Source organism: Gorilla gorilla, chromosome 11, assembly GCF_029281585.2.
Source record: "Gorilla gorilla gorilla isolate KB3781 chromosome 11, NHGRI_mGorGor1-v2.1_pri, whole genome shotgun sequence".
Taxonomy (NCBI): domain Eukaryota; kingdom Metazoa; phylum Chordata; class Mammalia; order Primates; family Hominidae; genus Gorilla; species Gorilla gorilla.
The window spans coordinates 73,003,490-73,021,933 of record NC_073235.2 but is presented as its reverse complement, the minus strand read 5'-3'; the positions used below and the strand labels follow the sequence as shown (position 1 = coordinate 73,021,933).

Genomic DNA, 18,444 nt, shown 5'->3' with positions numbered 1-18,444 from the left:
TCATGCTGCCATTTTCCCTCTGGTTTCATATGGGGTCCTCTAACGTGTTACTTCGCTAACTTGACCACACTGGTAGGAAATTTGCTGGAGGATTTGTTCTGTTCAACAGTCTTAGAACTGCCATGTATTTCTGCCGTGACTCCTCACACACAATGTTCGTCAAGATATGTGACAATCTGTACTTCACAGCCCACATGAAAATCTGGCCCACAGTCGGCCCTGCTGACTGGGAGGCTGTTTCTCTGGCTCATCAATTCTGAGGTCAGCCCAATTGGCTCCAAGCCCCAGAGCTGCAAGGATGACACACAGGAGAAATATGCACTCGTTTTCCCCTTGTGAGGTGCCAGTTCTCCTTGAGCTGCCTGAGTCACGGAGGTTCCCATCACTCTGAATCTGAATCCTCATTGAAGGGCCCATAACGAAGCAGCTTCACGGGGGGTGTGTTACAAGCAGTCTTGTGAAAACATTTGCACCAGCATTATCAATCTCCTGCCTCTTCATATGAGTTCCTTTTACACAACAACAGGCTAGCTGTGCTAAAGAATGTCACATAAAAGCCTTGTGAGAGCTTTGCCATATGCAGGCCAAATTAAATTAAGGGGCATAATCCTCACCATTGTATTTATCAGCATTAAAATGGGGGATTACCATCATGGGAACAAAGCCCCACAACATAAAAGACTATTTCCATTTTGGCATTCACTGTACACAGTTACAGGCTCACATAGGAAGTGAAGCAGAGAAGCATCACCCCAACCACTCACTTTTACTTTCAACTTGAGGTTTCCTTCTCTCCAGCCAAGTTAACTCTGTCCCATCATGCACAGATGGGAGCACCTTTCCCATGAGGCTTTAGGCTTTCTCCCAAGAACTGGGTGCTGGAATTTTCTTCATCAATCACAGGGTGACAGTTATAACAAATAGGGTGTATTTCTCAGTGGGTGGTGATTTAAGATTTAAACAATGACAGGTATAGAGACAACATGGGTAGAGAGAAAAAGCCTTGGACTAATTATCTGAAGCCTGGAGCCTTGAGAGGCAGAGGTAGAATGTACCAGTTAAAAAATGAGTGCTGTGGTCAGAAGGCCCATGTTCAAATCCTGATTCTGTCACTTTACTGATTAAGTAACATTGGCAAGTTACTTGTGATCTCTCAATGTCAGAGATTGTAAAATCTGTACCTTTCCCATAAGGTTGAACAGGATAACGCATGTAAAACCCTCAGCACAGGCCAGGCACGGTGGCTCATGCCTATAATCCCAGCACTTTGGGAGGCTGAGGGCGACGAATCGCTAGAACGTCAGGAGTTCGAGATCAGCCTGACCAACATGGTAAAACCCCATCTCCACTAAAAACACAAAAATTAGCCAGGTGTTGTGGCACGCACTTGTAATCCCAGCTACTCGGGAGGCTGAGGCAGGAGAATCACTTGAACCCAGAGGGTGGAGGTTGCAGTGAGCTGAGATCATGCTATTGCACTCCAGCCTGGGCAACAGAGTGAAACTCCATCTCAAAAAACAAAAACAAAACCACTTAGCACAGTGCCCAGGAAGTTGCTAATGAACCAGATGCTAGCAGTTGTTATTATTGTTGGAGACAGAAGATCTGAATTCAAAGCCCAGACCCACCATTTATTCTGTGTGACCCTGCATAACCCAGTGATTCCTCGACTAGCTGATGGGGGGCAGGTGTAGGTAGATCTGAAACCAGTCCAGCACTGGTCTCTGAGATAATGTTTATGAGCTATTTGCCTTAGCTTTCCCCAGGTTCAGTTTATCTGTAACACAGAGTGAGTAACACCAACCCAGAAGGCTGGTGTGAGAATTACATGAGATAAAATGTGGCGGAAAAAAAAAAACTGGCATAGCAATAAATGCTAACAATCAATCTGAATGATCTCAACATTTCCCTTCAGTTCTTATTTGCAGCAATATTTCTTGACATATATGGATCGTCCTTATGAACTCTTCCCTCTGATTTTGCCTTCCGTTCATCTTTTCCTGGTACCTATCTTCTCCCATCACTGTCTCTCCAGGACTCTTGAGGCAGACCTTGTTGGTTGCTTCCCTCTTCCTTTCTTCTTTGCCTAATCTCTCAACCTCCTTTGCAGCTCTCCTGCAGAACCACCACTGCAAATTCTGGCCAGTCATATGCAAGAAAAGTCTCCTGGGTGACTTCTGGGAAAGAATTCCCTCCTAGCAAATGGAGAGAGACTCCCGAGAAGAACCCCGTTTCCATCCGCTTCTGTCTTCCTGCTCCAGACATTGGCATGTAAGGAAGTGATGCTTAGTGTTGCTTCGGCCACCTCGTGGCCATAAGTGGGGGCATGACTGACATGCTGAGAGCAAAGCAAAGAGATGCAAGGGGCCTGTGTCTTTGCTGATATTCCTGAATGGCTGACCCAGCCCTGGAACTTCTGTCTTTGGACCTTTTGTCTCGAGGGATCCTTGAATCTATGGGTTGAATGTTTGTTACTTCCAATGAGAACATCACCAGTGACACAATCCAGCTCTCTTCTTACTCTGCCCACCCCAAACCCCTCCCTACTCCCACCCCACCCTCTGCCCAAAAACTCCTTCCTATCAGCCCTTGTTGATTCACAGAACACTGAGTTGACAAACATAAGGGGGACAACAGAATCCCAGTCCCTGGATCAGGGATACCCTGGCCCACTGTTTGGTAAGTTATTCGGGATCCTCTTATTGTTGCCACTACCCAAAGACTGACAGGAAAAACACTTCCCTCATAAAAATCTGAGTACTGAGAAGTGGCTTTGAAAGTTAGCTCAATAAACTTATTAGTAGCTATTGTGTATATCGGATACAAGAAAGAGTAAGACTCAGTCCTCACTGTTGAGAAGCTAACTTGCTGGCACAAGGTCAACCATAACAACAGGCAAAATATGAAGAGCACTAGAGAGATTGAAACACCAAAGTGTGCTGTGAGGACCCAGTCTGTGAACTGTTACTACTCACAATGACATAAGGGGCTACTGCCAGAATATAAATCAATTCATCACCAAGTACATTGTTTAGTTCAGCTGATTTTTTTTTTTAGTAACAAGAGTTTCTTAATGAAGAAAGCAGTGAGTTGATTTACATTTGGGCACAAATTCATTATCCTGTTGTGAAAAAGCACTTTGAGTAGTACTGTTACAAAAGGGCTACAGCTCAAGGAGTATTAAAAAGAATTAGGTCTTCATGGAGGAAAGGGATATGACAATGTGTCTTGACCAAAAGGTAAGAGCTGAACAGAAAGGAATGGGCAGAGAGAAGAGAGGAAGGTGCGCCGGTAGAACAATAAGAAGTCTGATTCTGGTTAGCCATAAGGTGTATTAGGGACAAGGTGGAGGTAAGCCTGGAGGACAAACTGAAGTGAGCTAGAGAGAGGCGTGGAACAGCAGCCTGAGAAGTCGGAACCTCTTTTGGTCTAAAATAGGAAGCCATTAAAGTTCTTTGAACAAGTCAGAATATGTTGTAAGTCAATTGATCAGGTGTGAGAAATGAAAGCTGGTCTGTAAAGACAGAAGGAGAAAGAAAAAGAGATAATGGCAGCCCTGGACCAGGAAAGGGTACTTGGAAAATGATTGGAAGTGAGATTAAGTGAGAGGTAGGGGTCAAGAGTGACTGTGCCAGGTTTGAAGGCCAGGTCACAAGACAGTGTTTATGTCAATCATAGAAGTGGGAAGGGTGAGTGGAGGAGGTGCTTTAGGAGGGGATTTTCTGTTGAAGTCTTGGTGTGTGAATCAGGAATATATGTCCACTGTGAGCTGGGTGTAGGAGTGTGGAGCTCAGAACAGAGACTTGCGACTCGTGCTCACCTAGCTGAGACTTGATACCAGAACACACTGGTGAGAGATGGTATCATCCAGGGTGAGAAGGAGAGAAAGGAGAGAATCTAAGACTTGGAGAATTGCCTTTATTTTAATGGTAAGCGGAAGAGAAGAAGAATGGAACCAGAGAAAACAAAGACTGAGAATACCTCTGAGCAAGCACCTGAAGAAGGCAATACTACAGATACCCTTGGAAGAGGGCTCTTCAAGGAAAGCACGCATGGCCCATGGAACTAAATGCTGCAGAGTCTGATGAACATAAAGCTCTAGCAACTGGGAGCTGTGCTTCCCAAGAATAGTTTTAGGGACATTGTAGGGACACAAATCAGATTTCAGGATTACGGTTTAGTGAGGAAATGAGGCAGTGGACCTGGACAGCAGTTGGAGGAAGTCAGGTGGTAAAAGTAAAAAGAAGGAAGGACAGGCCAAGGGCAGGCTTTTTTTTAGTATGGGGGGAGGTATAAGCAAAATGGAAAGTGATAGCAGAGTGTAAAAGATGGGAAAGCAGGGGAGGTGCCACCTGATAGTGGTAGGGCCTGGATGGCAGGAACACAGCACAAGGAAGAGGATCTGGGGTCTGTGAGATGGGAGCAAAGGAAGGAAGGACAGCTGAAGATAAGGAGAGATTCTAAGGTGAAGAGAAGGGCAGTGGAAGAGCTCAGAGCACTGTCCTGATGTTCTCAGTAAAGTCAGACATCAGTTGAGGTTGAAGAAGTCAGACTGGGGCTGAAATCATTTTCCAAACTGGTTCACTGACTTGCCCAAGGTCAAACAGTTGGAAAATGTTAGCTAGGATCAGAAACCAAGTCTTCCAACCAAGCTCAGTGATCTTTCTACCACATTAGAAATTGTAAACTTTGTTATTCTAATATGAGATATTAGGTCTTTTCCTAAAGTGCCCTTAAATGAGCTATTCTGACTTTTTAGGCAAGTAGTCTAAAGTACTTTACTTTAAAAGCAGCCCAATGACAATTTGAGACCACTGGGGGAGTATTGAGAATTTAATTTATCAAGTCTCAAAAATCTTAAGAGATCTCACAAAATAAAATAATAAAAAATAATTAAAATTATTGTTTAAAATTGTAAATTAAGACTTTCTCTTTTCCAGGTGAAAAGATACAAAGAACTCTCTAATGACCTGCTTCTTTCTTGAAATCTTTGACTAAAACTTTTAAGGAAGTTCCCCATAATCAATGTGGAAGAAAATAAGAAAGGTGAGTTTCATTCTATTAGGCCTTCCCTTTGCCATGGTCCACTCCTTCCTGTAGCTGTGTCCTTCTCCTGGTGACATATGTGATGGGTTCTGGAAACCTTATCTGAGAGAAGGCACATTATAAAGGCTTCCGTGAAGAACAGGCCTAGGAGTTGTTTGTGTCTTTAGCTCTTGGTGTCATGCCTGGCCTGGCTGGACTTAAAGTGTCTTGAGCCTACATTTAGCCAGGGTATCGGGCCCTGCAGCTTGAGCAGCTCAGAGGTCACTGAAAGGCAAGCTCTGCTATACTCCTTTTGAATTATATTTAACTCAAACCTGTGGCTAAACAGGAAATGATACTCCCTTTTTGCTTTAGCTTAAATCTAGGGTTTTTCTAGAAGCTCATCATTTTTCTACTCAAATGAGATAATATATATATCTCCCCCAAATGAGATTATATATATATGTGTGTGTATATATATATGTGTGTATATATATATGTGTATATATATATGTGTATATATATGTGTATATATATGTGTATATATATATGTGTATATATATGTGTGTATATATGTATATATATGTGTATATATATGTGTATATATATGTGTGTGTATATATATGTATATATATATGTGTGTGTATATATATGTATATATATATGTGTGTGTATATATATATGTGTATATATATATTTTAATATAGAGACAGGGTCTAACTATATTTCCTAGGCTGGACTCAAATTCCTGGGCTGAAGTGATATTCCCACCTCAGCCTCCCAATTACCTGGGTCTCCAGGCACACACCACCATGCCTGGCTGTAGGTTTCTCAACTGTGGGACTACTGACATCTGAGGCTGGACAATTCTTTGCTGCGGGGAGGCTTTGTGGTACATTGCAGGAGGTTTAGCAGCGTCACAGGCTTCTGCCCATTAGATGCCAACTGCACAACTCTTCCCTCCAAAGTTGTGACAACCAAAAATGTCTCCAGACATTGCTAAATATCCAGGGGGAGGTTGTTTAACCTGATGAGGCTAAGTATAGATTTAACCATGAAGAGAACCCGAAAAGTAGGGTTGTGTTCACGTTGCTCTGTAGAATAAAGACTTTTGGGAGAATCTGATGGAAACACTTTTTTTTTTTTTTTTTTTTTGAGACAGAGTCTTGCTGTGTTGCCCAGGCTGAAGTGCAGTGGCACATTCTTGGCTCACTGCAACCTCCGCCTCCATGGTTCAAGTGATTCTCCTGCCTCAGCCTCCTGAGTAGCTGGGATTACAGGCACATGCCACCATGGCGGCTCATTTTTGTATTTTTAGTAGAGGCGGGGTTTTGCCATGTGGGCCAGGCTAGTCTCAAACTCCTGACCTCAGGTGACCCACCCACCTCAGCCCCCACAAAGTGCTGGGATTACAGGCTTGAGCCACCACGCCCAGCCCTGGAAACGCTTTTTGGCTCCACTCTCTCCAGTTCACCAAAATACCATAGTGGTAGAAATAGTTGTTGCATTATCCATTACCATTTCATTATCCATTAGAATGGAGCACCTGAGTTTACAACAGGGAACTCTTACAGATAATGCTCACCCATTTTTCTCTGTGACAGCAGGAGAGTTGCTTGAAGTCTGTGTATGGCCATTGTTGGATTCTGCTTGTGAATGGCTTCTATGATGTACAGAGCCCCTGAGAACTGAGAGAAAAGAAAGGAGGGCTAAGCATATGTTCAGAAGTAGGTAGGGTTAGCTTTTGGTGCCCATCTACACTCTCTGCAGCCCTTCTCTCCCTGCTCTCATACCACTCCGTGACTTTCTATAGGTTTTTTTTTCTAGGATATGTCATTAAAATTGAGCTGTTCTCGATTCCAGGTCTTGTTCCATGCTTGGTCTCAGTCAGCAAACTGTTTTCATGCTTATAGGAAAACAAGCTACCTCTCTCTGGCAATAGATATAAAGAGTACACAGATTAGAGGCCCCAAGTGATTTGGGTCCCGGTAGAAGCAGTATACAACAGCTGGAACAACACTGTGCTAGACAGAGACAGCAGATCAGCTTCTAGTTCTGGCTAGGCTGCTTGCTGATGTGGACAGGGCAAGGAGCAAAATGTGATGATGTGGCTAGGATTAACTGTAAACGGAATAATCCCAGGAGTAACCTATTTCCACATTTTGATTGAGGACAGTTTATTGATGAGTTTCTCAAGAATGAGGGTAACAAATACAATTCTTTCTTCCAGTGACCATGGCTAATCAATCACGGCCTTCTTTTCCACTGAACTTTAATTCAACCTCAAGTTCCTTCTTAACACTTCACATCAGTGGTTGTCAAAGTGTGGCCCAACAAGTAGCATCAACATCACCTGGAAACTTATTAGAAATGAACATTCTTGGGCCCAACTTCAGACTCAGTGAATCAGAGACTCTACAGGTAGGGTCTGGCAATCTGTGTTTTTATCAAGCTCTCCAGGTGACCTTGATCCATGTTAAATTTTGAGAGACACTGCTTCCAGATCAGTGAGTCTTACTCCTGGCTGTACATTAGAAACGCCCAGGAAGATTTTAAACATGCCTAGGACCAGCCCCTAGACATTCTGACGTTGATCTGGGATGGGAACTGCCATCAATTATTAAAAGCTCCCTAGACAATTTTAATATGTGCCCAGGGCTGAGAACCACTGTTCCAAGTAGTCACTACCCATCAGTTAGGGTTGGAAGGAGACTGCACACCTATTTGCCATCCTTATTTTAGATAACCTAGAACCATCCAAACTGAAAAGTAACCAACAAAGATAATCTACAAATTTGGGAATTGTGACTTACTGTGGAAGATGCATAAATGGTTGACATTATGATTACAGAATACATGATAGAAATGTAGAAAAATAAATAAAAAGTATAGAAATCAGTTTTTTTGTGTTGTCTGTTCTGGAAAGAACATGTGCTGATTTTAAATTGTTAGTTTGGTTCCTTAGGATAAATACTTCTTGTGTGGAATAAATGCAATTCTTTGAGCTAAGGTAATGGATAGAAAGATTTGTTGTTGTTGTTATTATTATTGCTACAAACACCAAAGGAGAAAAATTTAAGTGAGACATTAGTACATTTTTATTATTACACACACACACACACACACACACACACACACACACACACACACACAAACATTATGGCCAAACAGTGAAACAACAATATTGAAAGAAGGAAAAAATAGAAATAAAGAAAAATAGCCACCACCAGTTAGAATTTCATTAATTGGCTGGGCGCGGTGGCTCACGCCTGTAATCCCAGCACTTTGGGAGGCCGAGGCGGGCGGATCACGAGGTCAGGAGATCGAGACCATCCTGGCTAACACGGTGAAACCCGGTCTCTACTAAAAATACAAAAAATTAGCCGGGCGTGGTAGTGGGCGCCTGTAGTCCCAGCTACTCGGGAGGCTGAGGCAGGAGAATGGCGTGAACCCGGGAGGTGGAGCTTGCAGTGAGCCGAGATCGCGCCACTGCACTCCAGCCTGGGCGACAAAGCAAGACTCCGTCTCAAAAAAAAAAAAAAAAAAAAAAAAAAAAGAATTTCATTAATTAATTCCCTTCCCTTCCCCCATTGCCTTTTCTCCGTTGATAAAATCCTCTAGTTAGAGCACCAGGCAGGTTTTCCCCCCTCTTGGAGATTCTAAACCACTGTTTGGCCCACACTCACTTGCAATGCTGTGATAAGCAACATAAAAGCAAGAACTGACATAAAAACAAAAAAGGGGAACCCACTTCAGGGATACAAGCATCTTTCTGTTTCCCTGTTAAGAAGGAAAAATCACCACAAATAATTTTTAATCTTGTTCTCTGGCCCAAATCAGCAGCACTAAGGGCTACCACTGATCAAAGGCCAAATGATATTGCCCTTGTGGAAAGCTAAGATTGCAAGCTTTTGTCTGTACCTATTTGGAGATCCTCAGTTAAAAAACTAATAATAATAAGGAGCAATAGCCATCCAAAGAAGAAAATAGCACAAAGAGATCTAGAAAAAAAAACCGTAAAATCTCTTTTGGTTTGGGACTCTCCTTATGAAGGTGCCATGTCCAAGACCAGAAGGAGAGGAAGCAACATCTTTACCTGGTTCAGCAAATGCCCCCAGCTACTTTGCTGGGGTTTCCATAGAATTTCTGTTCATGTAATTGAAGGGAAAACTTATTCCATGTTTCTTATTAATTTACACTTCAGTCATCAAAATATTGATTTTTAAGAGTTATTTGAAGTATAAAACCAGAAACTTACAGAATATTCTGAATAAAGCTTAGAAGGAATCTGCTCCTCCATCCCCCAGCTTTGCTGAAGAACAGGGAGAAGGATTTGGGTCAAACTAAAGAGATAAATAAGATTATCAAACCATTGAATTCAAGGCAGCATCTGAAATTGTCAAACAGTTTTCAGTATGAGCTGGTGACAGTTGGAACCACCTGGCTTCTCTCTGGCAAATGAATTGCTGAACAAGGACATTGGAGAAACGGAGATATGAAGGAAAAAAAAGAGAGAGAAGGTGACTCATTTTAAGTGTATGAATAGGTTGAGTTAAAAAAAAATTAGACCAGTGACATGGCTGAAAAATAAAATTATGAACTTAAATAGTAGAAATATTCATAAAATGCCGAACTTGGGGAATGTACAGGTGTGACAATAGAAGCTTCTCTAGAGGTGGGCCACCTTTCATGAGGGAGGGTTCCTATGTGTTTCTGGTTTAATGAAGTAAAGCAATACTTGGAGTGGAGTTCTAGAGGAACTAAATCCTTCCAAAATCTGGTTGAGCTCTATAAGCCATTCACATTTTTTTTTTTTTTGAGACGGAGTCTCACTCTGTTGCCCAGGCTGTAGTTCAGTGGCATGATCTCGGCTCACTGCAAGCTCCGCCTCATGGGTTCACACCATTCTCCTGCCTCAGCCTCCCAAGCAGCTGGGACTACAGGTGCCTGCCACCATGCCCGGCTAATTTTTTGTATTTTTAGTAGAGATGGGGTTTCATTGTGTGTTAGCCAGGGTGGTCTGTATCTCCTGACCTCGTGATCTGCCCATCTCGGCCTCCCAAAGTGCTGGGATTAGAGGCTTGAGGCACCACACCCCGCCGAGCCATTCATATTCTTCAAGGAGAAAAACTAGTCAAGTCTTTATCAGACTTTTTTTTTTTTTTTTTTTTTGAGATGGAGTTTCACTCTTGTCGCCCAGACTGGAGTACAATGGCACGATCTCGGCTCACTGCAACCTCCGCCTCCCAGGTTCAAGCAATTCTCCTGCCTCAGCCTCCCAAGTAGCTGGGATTACAGGCATGCGCCACCATGCCCAGCTAATTTTTTCTATTTTTAGTAGAGACAGGGTTTCTCCATGTTGGTCAGGCTGGTCTCGAACTCCCAGCCTCAGGTGATCCGCCCACCTCAGCCTCCCAAAGTGTTGGGATTACAGGCGTGAGCCACCGTGCCCATCTCTATCAGACTATTTTGAAGTAAGATGGAAAAGCATCTGCCTGTCAGAAAAAACAACAACAACAAAAAACACCAAGAACACCATTAGGAGGTGTTGCAAATGCCTTTGGGGCCACGTAGGAAGAAATATAAATGTGTGAAGTATCAGGCAAAGAGGATGGGGAATCGTGGGATTTATGATGAACCAGAGAATTCACACCCCACTTAAAGACATTTAGGTTCAAAGTTTTTTAACAAGCACTGTGTGTGGCCAAGCATAACACATCTTTGGAGGATCTCCTATTTGTGACTTCCTATACTGGAGGATCTCCTATTTGTGACTTCTAGGGGGAAACAGTGATCTGCACTCTCAGTCAGTAATAGCCAGACACCCTTCTTTTGAAAATGAAAACTTTCTCATTGTCTCCATCCCCAAGTCTCCTCAAGTTCAAGAAACACTGATGTTCTCCTGGATCCTGCTACTTCTCTTTTTCTCCTACTTCCTAACCTCCTTGCCCCAAGGTAAAGTTCCAGTTCAGTATTTCCTTGAAACAGACTGAGTGAGAGATACTAAAGGAGTCTGAGGTACCCAGAGCCTCTCTGCCTACACACTGGGCAGTGGCGCTGGGGCTGGCAGATAAACTGTAACTGTAAATTCTACCACAAAATCTTCACTTGCCAACAAATGCAGGTGCTGGCATTAAAGACCATACTTCAAAAATCATAGCCTCTCAAGCAGAAGTCCAGGGACCTTCAAAATTCAAAAGGGTGAGACTGCAATATTTTAAAAATGTTTGAAAACCATGATTTAGTCCAACTGTCTCATGTTACCATGACTGGAGCTTAGGGATATTAACTGGTGGAGGACTGAGAACCAGAAACCCACGTTTCCACTTCTTGTCCACAGTACCCCTTCCTTCCATGAATGTTCTCAATCAGTCTGAGATCTATATACCAGGTTCTGGATCATAGAAGGATCTTCCCAAGACACTAAACTTTCCTCAGTCTTAAGGTAAATCTGATACAAACATGTCAGAGTCTGCCTCAAGAGGACAGGTTAAGGCGAAGCCATTGGTAAGGAGAGCTGCAACTAGACCAGTGTTCCAGGGAACATGGAAGGAGGTGGAGAGGCAGCTGTGAGGAATGGAGCTTATCCCCGTCTATTCTATTCCCTTCTATGAAATCACCTTTCAGAGTCCTCTGCAAGGTTGGCCTTAAATTTAATTGGCTGTCACCTATAGAAAAAAGAAGGAGTGGTGGACAGAAGGTTCTTATATAAGAGGTGATCACTTCCAGCTTTGGAACCTTCTCCGGAATGCCCCTGAATTTAGAACACTCATTCTAAACCTCGAAAGACTCTACCTTTATGGTCACCAGGCTCGCCGCAGTCTTGAACCTCGGCACTTCCCCTCGTACCCGCTGCGACGGGGGAATGTGGCCCACTGCTTTGGTTTGAAGTGTCCCCTGTGGAACGAAACAAAAAGACTTTCTCAAGGTTATGCTCCCACACCTAGATGAATTACCAAACGGGGTGATAGAAGTTGGCCAGGAAAATCCACACTTTTCTTACGGTTCAAGGCACCAAGGTGACTAATCTCACTTATGGACTTGGTGCTTATTTTTAAGATTTAATACAGTGTAGTTGAGAAAGGGCACAATAGTAGGAAACAGCAGAATTAATAATTGTTCTGGCCAGATTCTCTACTAGCTGGATGACATTGGGTAATTTGGGGAAACTGTGTCACTGATCACATGAGTCAAATAGGGAAACTCAGTGACAAACACAGGTCATGAGTACACCAGGCTAGGATTCTTGGTTTGGCCACTGGATAGCTTTCCTGCTGTCTTTCAGTTGCCACTACCAGGGAAGTAAACAGAAGGGTGAGCTCTCTCCCAGGAAACTGCTCCTTTTTCTCCTCCACATCTCTGCCTCTTGGAAGTGCCCCTCCCTTCCTGTGATCTTGCAGCCCTGATCATAGATTTTTATTATGCTGTCAGGGAGAAGATGGACTACATACTATATTCACTTGAGGAATATCACATTGCAGCTTCTCATTGTCCAGTCAGCTTACTTCCTTTTGGATTCCACAACATAATGGCTCTACCAGGGATTTTCCCAGCTGTCACATCTCTTCTTCCATTCTCCATGACCTCAAGGTCACGAGCGGCTGAAGATGTTCCAACATCTTTTACCTCAGATATCTGGAGAAGGCAGGTTCTTTCCATTGGATCTCCTGACTTTAGACAGAAACTACACTAGCAGCAGGACTGCCCCTCCTCATGGAGGAGATTTTTTCTGGTCCTGCCCCGAGGCAATAACCCTGTCCCCATCTCCTTTTTTCCTGGCCTCTTACCTAGGCCTTGTTCTCACTTCCTGCACCTTCCTTCTGGTTTTGGCTATTTCTATTTCTGGCAGCAGTGCTTCCAAATATACCACATTAGAATATTTGGTATCCCTGACCTTTCTCCTTTATTATTTGTTCAGATGTGATTTTTAAAAATCCTATCTTTCTCCCTCCTTCTGGTCGACTCCTCCATCTCAGGCATCACCTTTCCACACCCAACTTGGTGTCACCCTTGTCTCTCCATTCCTTTCAAGTGGCCAAATAAACATTTCTAGCTGCCTCAAAGTAAATTAAAGAGACACAGGCCCTTCCTCCAAGGAGCTCACATTCGAATACAGAAAGTAAGAATAAAAAGAGATTAAAGATATGAAAGCACCTGAAACTTTTAAGGGGGTGTGTCAGTTTGACTAGTGATATCCCAAAATTCATGTCCATTCAGAACCTCAGAATGTGACTTTAGTTGGAAACAGGGTTTTTGCAGATGTAGTTAATTAAAAATGAGGTCATACTGGATGAAGGTGGGTCCTGAAGCCAATGACTGGTGTCCTCATAAACAGGCCATGTGAAGACACAGAGAGACTCAGTGAGAACGCATATGACAATGGAAACTGAGAGTGGAGTGATGGGTCTACACTGGCCAAGGATTGCCAGGAACCAACAGGAGACTGGAGAGAGACTTGGAACAGACTCTCCCTCAGAACCTCCAGTAGAAACCAATGTTGCTGGCACCTTGATGGACTTCTAGCCTCTAGAACTGTGACAGAATAAGTTTCTGTTGTTTTCAGCTACATAGTTTGTGGTAATTTGTTATGGCAGCCCTAGGAATCTAATTTTGGGGTTGGGGAGTGGCATGACAGATGTTAAGTACTGAAATTAGAAGAAAGAGAAGGAAAAGATCAAGCTGAACGGTAGGTACTTTCAGCTTGATTTGGCTGGGGGGTGCGGGGAAAAATTGGGTGGGAAGAAAAGCTCCACTATTTTTATTTAACAAACATTATCATACATATGGATTATTATGTTCCATGCATTGTTCTCAGCCCTTTGCAAACATTAACTCATTTAATGCTCACAGTAACCCTAAAAGAGAGCGACTACATTATTCCCATTTTACAGCTGAGGAAATTGAGACAAGGGGAGGTTAAATGACTTGCCCAAAGTCACACAGCTGTAGACTGGCAGAGCCAGGATTTGAACCCAAGCACAAAATTTTTTCCTAAAGTCTGAACTCCTAATATTACATGATGCAGGTCATTTATTTAAACATTTAAAAACAATAATCCCTATTCTCCTTTTTTTCCCCCTTTATAAATGAAAGTAAAAAAGTCAGACCTTTGTTACATTCTTTCATGTGCTTGGGCCTCTAATGGTCCCATAGACTAGCTGCTGCAGAAAGAGGCTCTGGCCTGGCCTGGCATTTAGTGACCCACCCAAAGGACAGATCAGGCATTGTTTCAGCAGAGACACTGTCCTGGTAGGTTTCCTGGTTGGTGATCTAGGCTGGGTAAACGTTCCTGCCCTCATAATGGGCCTGGCAAAGGGCACCCACTGTATCTGGCAGAGAAGGCGCATACGGATGAGGCACAAAAGCCCAGGCTTCCCCTCCTAACTGCTGCTGGCAGATTTTACAAGGAGCCAGTGTGGTTTCTGGCTTGGACTGACAGCTGGTCATCAGCCATCTTATCAGAATATAAAGGATAAAGAGGCCAACTTGTGGGAGGTCTGACAGGCAAATGCCACCAAAAGCAGCACCAAGAAAGTTGGATTCTTAAAGAATAGAATCTCATGGACACATTTTTTTTTTCTACAGCCCTATAAGAAATCCTGGCCTCCATCTCTACCACACAAAACAAGTCTAGTAATTTCAGGCCTCTGAAAGCATTTTCCACTTTGATTATCCAGTACTTAATTCCAGTCATTATCCCAGTTAAACTTTGACTGAGTTCAAAGAAAATCTTCCCTGGTAAGTGTTTTCCCCAACCTGGAAGCCAAGGAGGGAAGTTTTCCATTATCCTACAAATCAGTTTCTTGCTTGTCCTGGAACAGCATTGTCTGGGGAATTCCCCTTCCTTCTGATCATCTAGGGACCGTCAATCCATTATTTTCTGACTCCCACCAGCTTCAGGATTTCTTTCTTAAAATTTATGTCCTGCCTGCTTCCGGTAGCTTCATAGACTGTTTCTTGTGGCTGTGTTAAGTGGCCCAGTTTTGTATTCCTTTCAAGCCTGGGCCAGAGTGGTCAGTTTGATTCCATGTAAGACTGCTCCGTCTTGATGGGAAAAAATATTTTGTGGGTACCCCAAAAGAATCTAGCAGACTGTTCTGCACAGACAGGATGTTGAGAAAATGTTTAGAAGGAACGACAGCAAATAAGGATTAGGAAGTCTGGATTATAGGAGATTTCCTAGCTTCTATCTGTAAAATGAAGCAAGATTCCTAGCCCGCTTCTCAGGGTTACTATAATGATAATTACGGGAAGTAAGGTGTATGAAAGTGCTTTGAATAGACTATAAATTGCTATGCAAAAGTATAAAATAACTATACCTGTCAGCTAATCAAAAAGAAAACAACTTCCACCTCTAGGATCATTCCTGCTCCTACAGTTCTGGTTTCCTGTGAAGCAAAGTTATTTACTTTACTATACATTTTACTCAAAAGGAAAATGCTCTAAGGCTGGGCGCGGTGGCTCACGCCTGTAATCCTAGCACTTTGGGAGGCCGAGGCAGGCGGATCATGAGGTCAGGAGATCGAGACCATCCTAGCTAACATGGTGAAACCCCGTCCCTACTAAAATTACAAAAAAAAAAAAAAATTAGCTGGGCGTGGTGGTGGGCGCCTGTAGTCCCAGCTACTTGGGAGTCTGAGGCAGGAGAATGGCATGAACCTGGGAGGCGGAGTTTGCAGTGAGCTGAGATCGCACCACTGCACTCCAGCCTAGGCGACAGAGTGAGACTCCGTCTCAAAAAAAAAAAAAAAAAAAAGGAAAATGCTCTAAATGTTTATAGCAGCTTTATTCATAATCACCAAGAACTGGAAACAATCCAATTGTCCTTCAGCTGGTAAATGAATAAAATTGTGGTACATCCATACACTGAAATTCTGCTCAGCAATGAAAATAAATGAACTACTAAAAAACGCAACACGCAGATGAATCTCAGAAGCATTATGCTAAGTGAAAAAAGCCAGACTGAAAAGTTTCACGCTGTATGACTCCATTTACAGTGTCAAGACTATAAGGACAAGACTCTGGAAGAGGTAAGACTATAGGACAGAAAACCCATTAGTGGTTATCAGGGGCTGAGGGTGAGGGGGGGTGGATGTCAAGAAGGGCATAAGGGAACTTTTTGGAGTTCTTCTTTGTGTCTTCACATGGCATGTTTATAAGGACACCAGTCATTGGCTTCAGGACCCACCTTCATCCAGTATGACCTCATTTTTAATTAAGCACATCTGCAAAAACCCTGTTTCCAACTAAGGTCACATTCTGAGGTTCTGAATGGACATGAATTTTGGGATATCACTAGTCAAACTGACACACTCCCTTAAAAGTTTCAGGTGTTTTCATATCTTTAATCTCTTTTTATTCTTACTTTCTGTATTAGAATGCAAGCTCCTTGGAGGAAGGACCTGTGTCTCCTTGTTCTTTTTCTTGATTATGGAGGGGATCTAGTGTTCTCAAACTGAATTTTACTGTATGTAAATTATACTTAATAGACTTTTAAGAATTTACTAGAATTTTAAAAAATAAGGCCTCCTTTTCTTCAAACTGGATCTATTCCTAGAAAGCAGGATCCAATTTGCTTCTAATCCATCAGAGGAAAGAGTCTGATGGGGAGAGTCTTGCTGCTGATGAGGGACTTTTCACAACCATTTGCATCATTGACCATAGCTGGTTTTGACACTAAGCACTTGGCTCAAAGTCTATGAAATTAGCAGGCTCTAGTTACTTGTACATCTCAACCGTCACAACTTTATTGACGAGAATGGCTACCAGCTGTCACCCTTGCCTCTGCTTCTGTATTTGGTGATTCAGACTTCACGGCCACAGCAAATCAAACCGTGATCCTGCTATGGCTCATCGTGTTGAGGTTTGAACTCCTGGCCAAACGGCTGTCGTTCAGCTGTTAGGCTGCCCATCACCCGTCACTGTGGGTTAAACATGATAGGTACACCAAGATCTTCCAACTCTTCAGACATCTGAAAGGCAACTTGCTTTCCACACCAGAAGGCAACAAATCTGGGTGATATTTAGCTCCTAGATTTTAGAATTTCTGGCTTTACAGAAGCAGGGTGACAGTGGAACTTGCTATCTTTCAGAACAAGGTGCAAAAGGGCCTCAAACTAGTGAGGGGGACAAATGATGTCAGGAGCACACCTAAGTCTTAACAATTTTGAGGTTCCTGAAAATTTTATATACACAAATGAATCAAGGTTTCAGCATGAATGGAGCACAGCTCTTCACAAAAAACAAAAACAAAACCACTTGAAATCTCTTACATGTTATTGTTGTATTCTATTTCTTCCCTGTCAAATAAACAAGACGTAAGTTAAGACTTGGAAAATTCTTTTTATGAAGATTTTACTGTAATCGAATTTGAGATTTGACAGGTACTATTTTTCTCCAGAAATGAAAGAAATTGTTTCATCTTTTTGAAGTTACAGCATTTTGTTTTTGTTTTTTTGAGACAGGGTCTCACTGTGTCACCCAGATTGGAGTGCAGTGGTGCGATCTTGGCTCACTGCAACCTCTGCCTCCTGGGTTCATGCAATCCTCCCTGCTCAGCCTCCCAAGTACCTGGGATTACAGGCATGCGCCACCATGTCCAGCTAATTTTTGTGTTTTTAGTAGAGACAGGATTTTGCCATGTTGGCCAGGCTGGTCTCAAACTCCTGACCTCAAGTGATCCACCCGCCTCGGCCTCCCAAAGTGCTGGGATTATATGCTTGAGCCACTATGCCCGGCCTGAAGTTACAGCATTATTATGTCCTCCATAGAAGAGTATTTCACAGACTTTTTTTCCCCCCCCAGTGAAGTTCACATTTAGGAAGGGAGTACAGAGAGGGAAGTAACATTTCATTTAGTGAATACGTACCATGAGCCAGGTACTGTGCAGGATGCTTTGCATATATTACCTGCTATCATTTTCATAGCAGTCCTGAGGATTAGGCCTTAATGAGTCGCATTTTACAGCTGAGGAAACTAAGGCTCAGAAGTTAAGTAATTTTCCCCAAACTACATGGCAAATGGCAGCATAGCCATCATTTAACATTCATTGTTTGACTCTAAACTCCACATGCCTAGGACAGTATTTCAACTCTTTCCAAAGCTTTGACTGGTACCTTATTTCCAATATGTCATATTCAAGATGGAAACCAATGGTAGGGCATGGTCTACTGAAAAGAGCACTGAGTGAAGGCTCTGAAGAGGGCTCTGAAACCAGTGTTTAAACTTGCAGAACACATAAGGGAGACACAACTTATTTAACTCTCTGTGCTCCTGCTTCCTCTGTTAAGAGGTAAAACAAAGCCTGCCTTTCTATTTCCAAGAGTCTTTTGAAGAAAAATAGCATGATCATTCTTGCCACAGCCCAGTTAGCTTTCCCCTAAATGTTTCTTTACCATTGTGTAGTTACCGTCTAAACAA

At 42.9% G+C, this 18,444-nt stretch overlaps 1 protein-coding gene across 1 annotated transcript in view; it reads right to left on the bottom strand.

Moving 5' to 3' along the window:
- MYO3B (myosin IIIB) overlaps positions 1-18,444 on the bottom strand; it is a 446,006-nt gene that overhangs the window by 129,404 nt on the left and 298,158 nt on the right. The window contains exons 27-28 of the mRNA XM_055379151.2: positions 11,821-11,922; positions 6,611-6,713 (exon numbers count right to left, since the gene is read on the bottom strand). Of these exons, the coding sequence (XP_055235126.1) occupies positions 6,611-6,713; positions 11,821-11,922 (205 nt within the window). The remainder of the gene's footprint in view (positions 1-6,610; positions 6,714-11,820; positions 11,923-18,444) is intronic.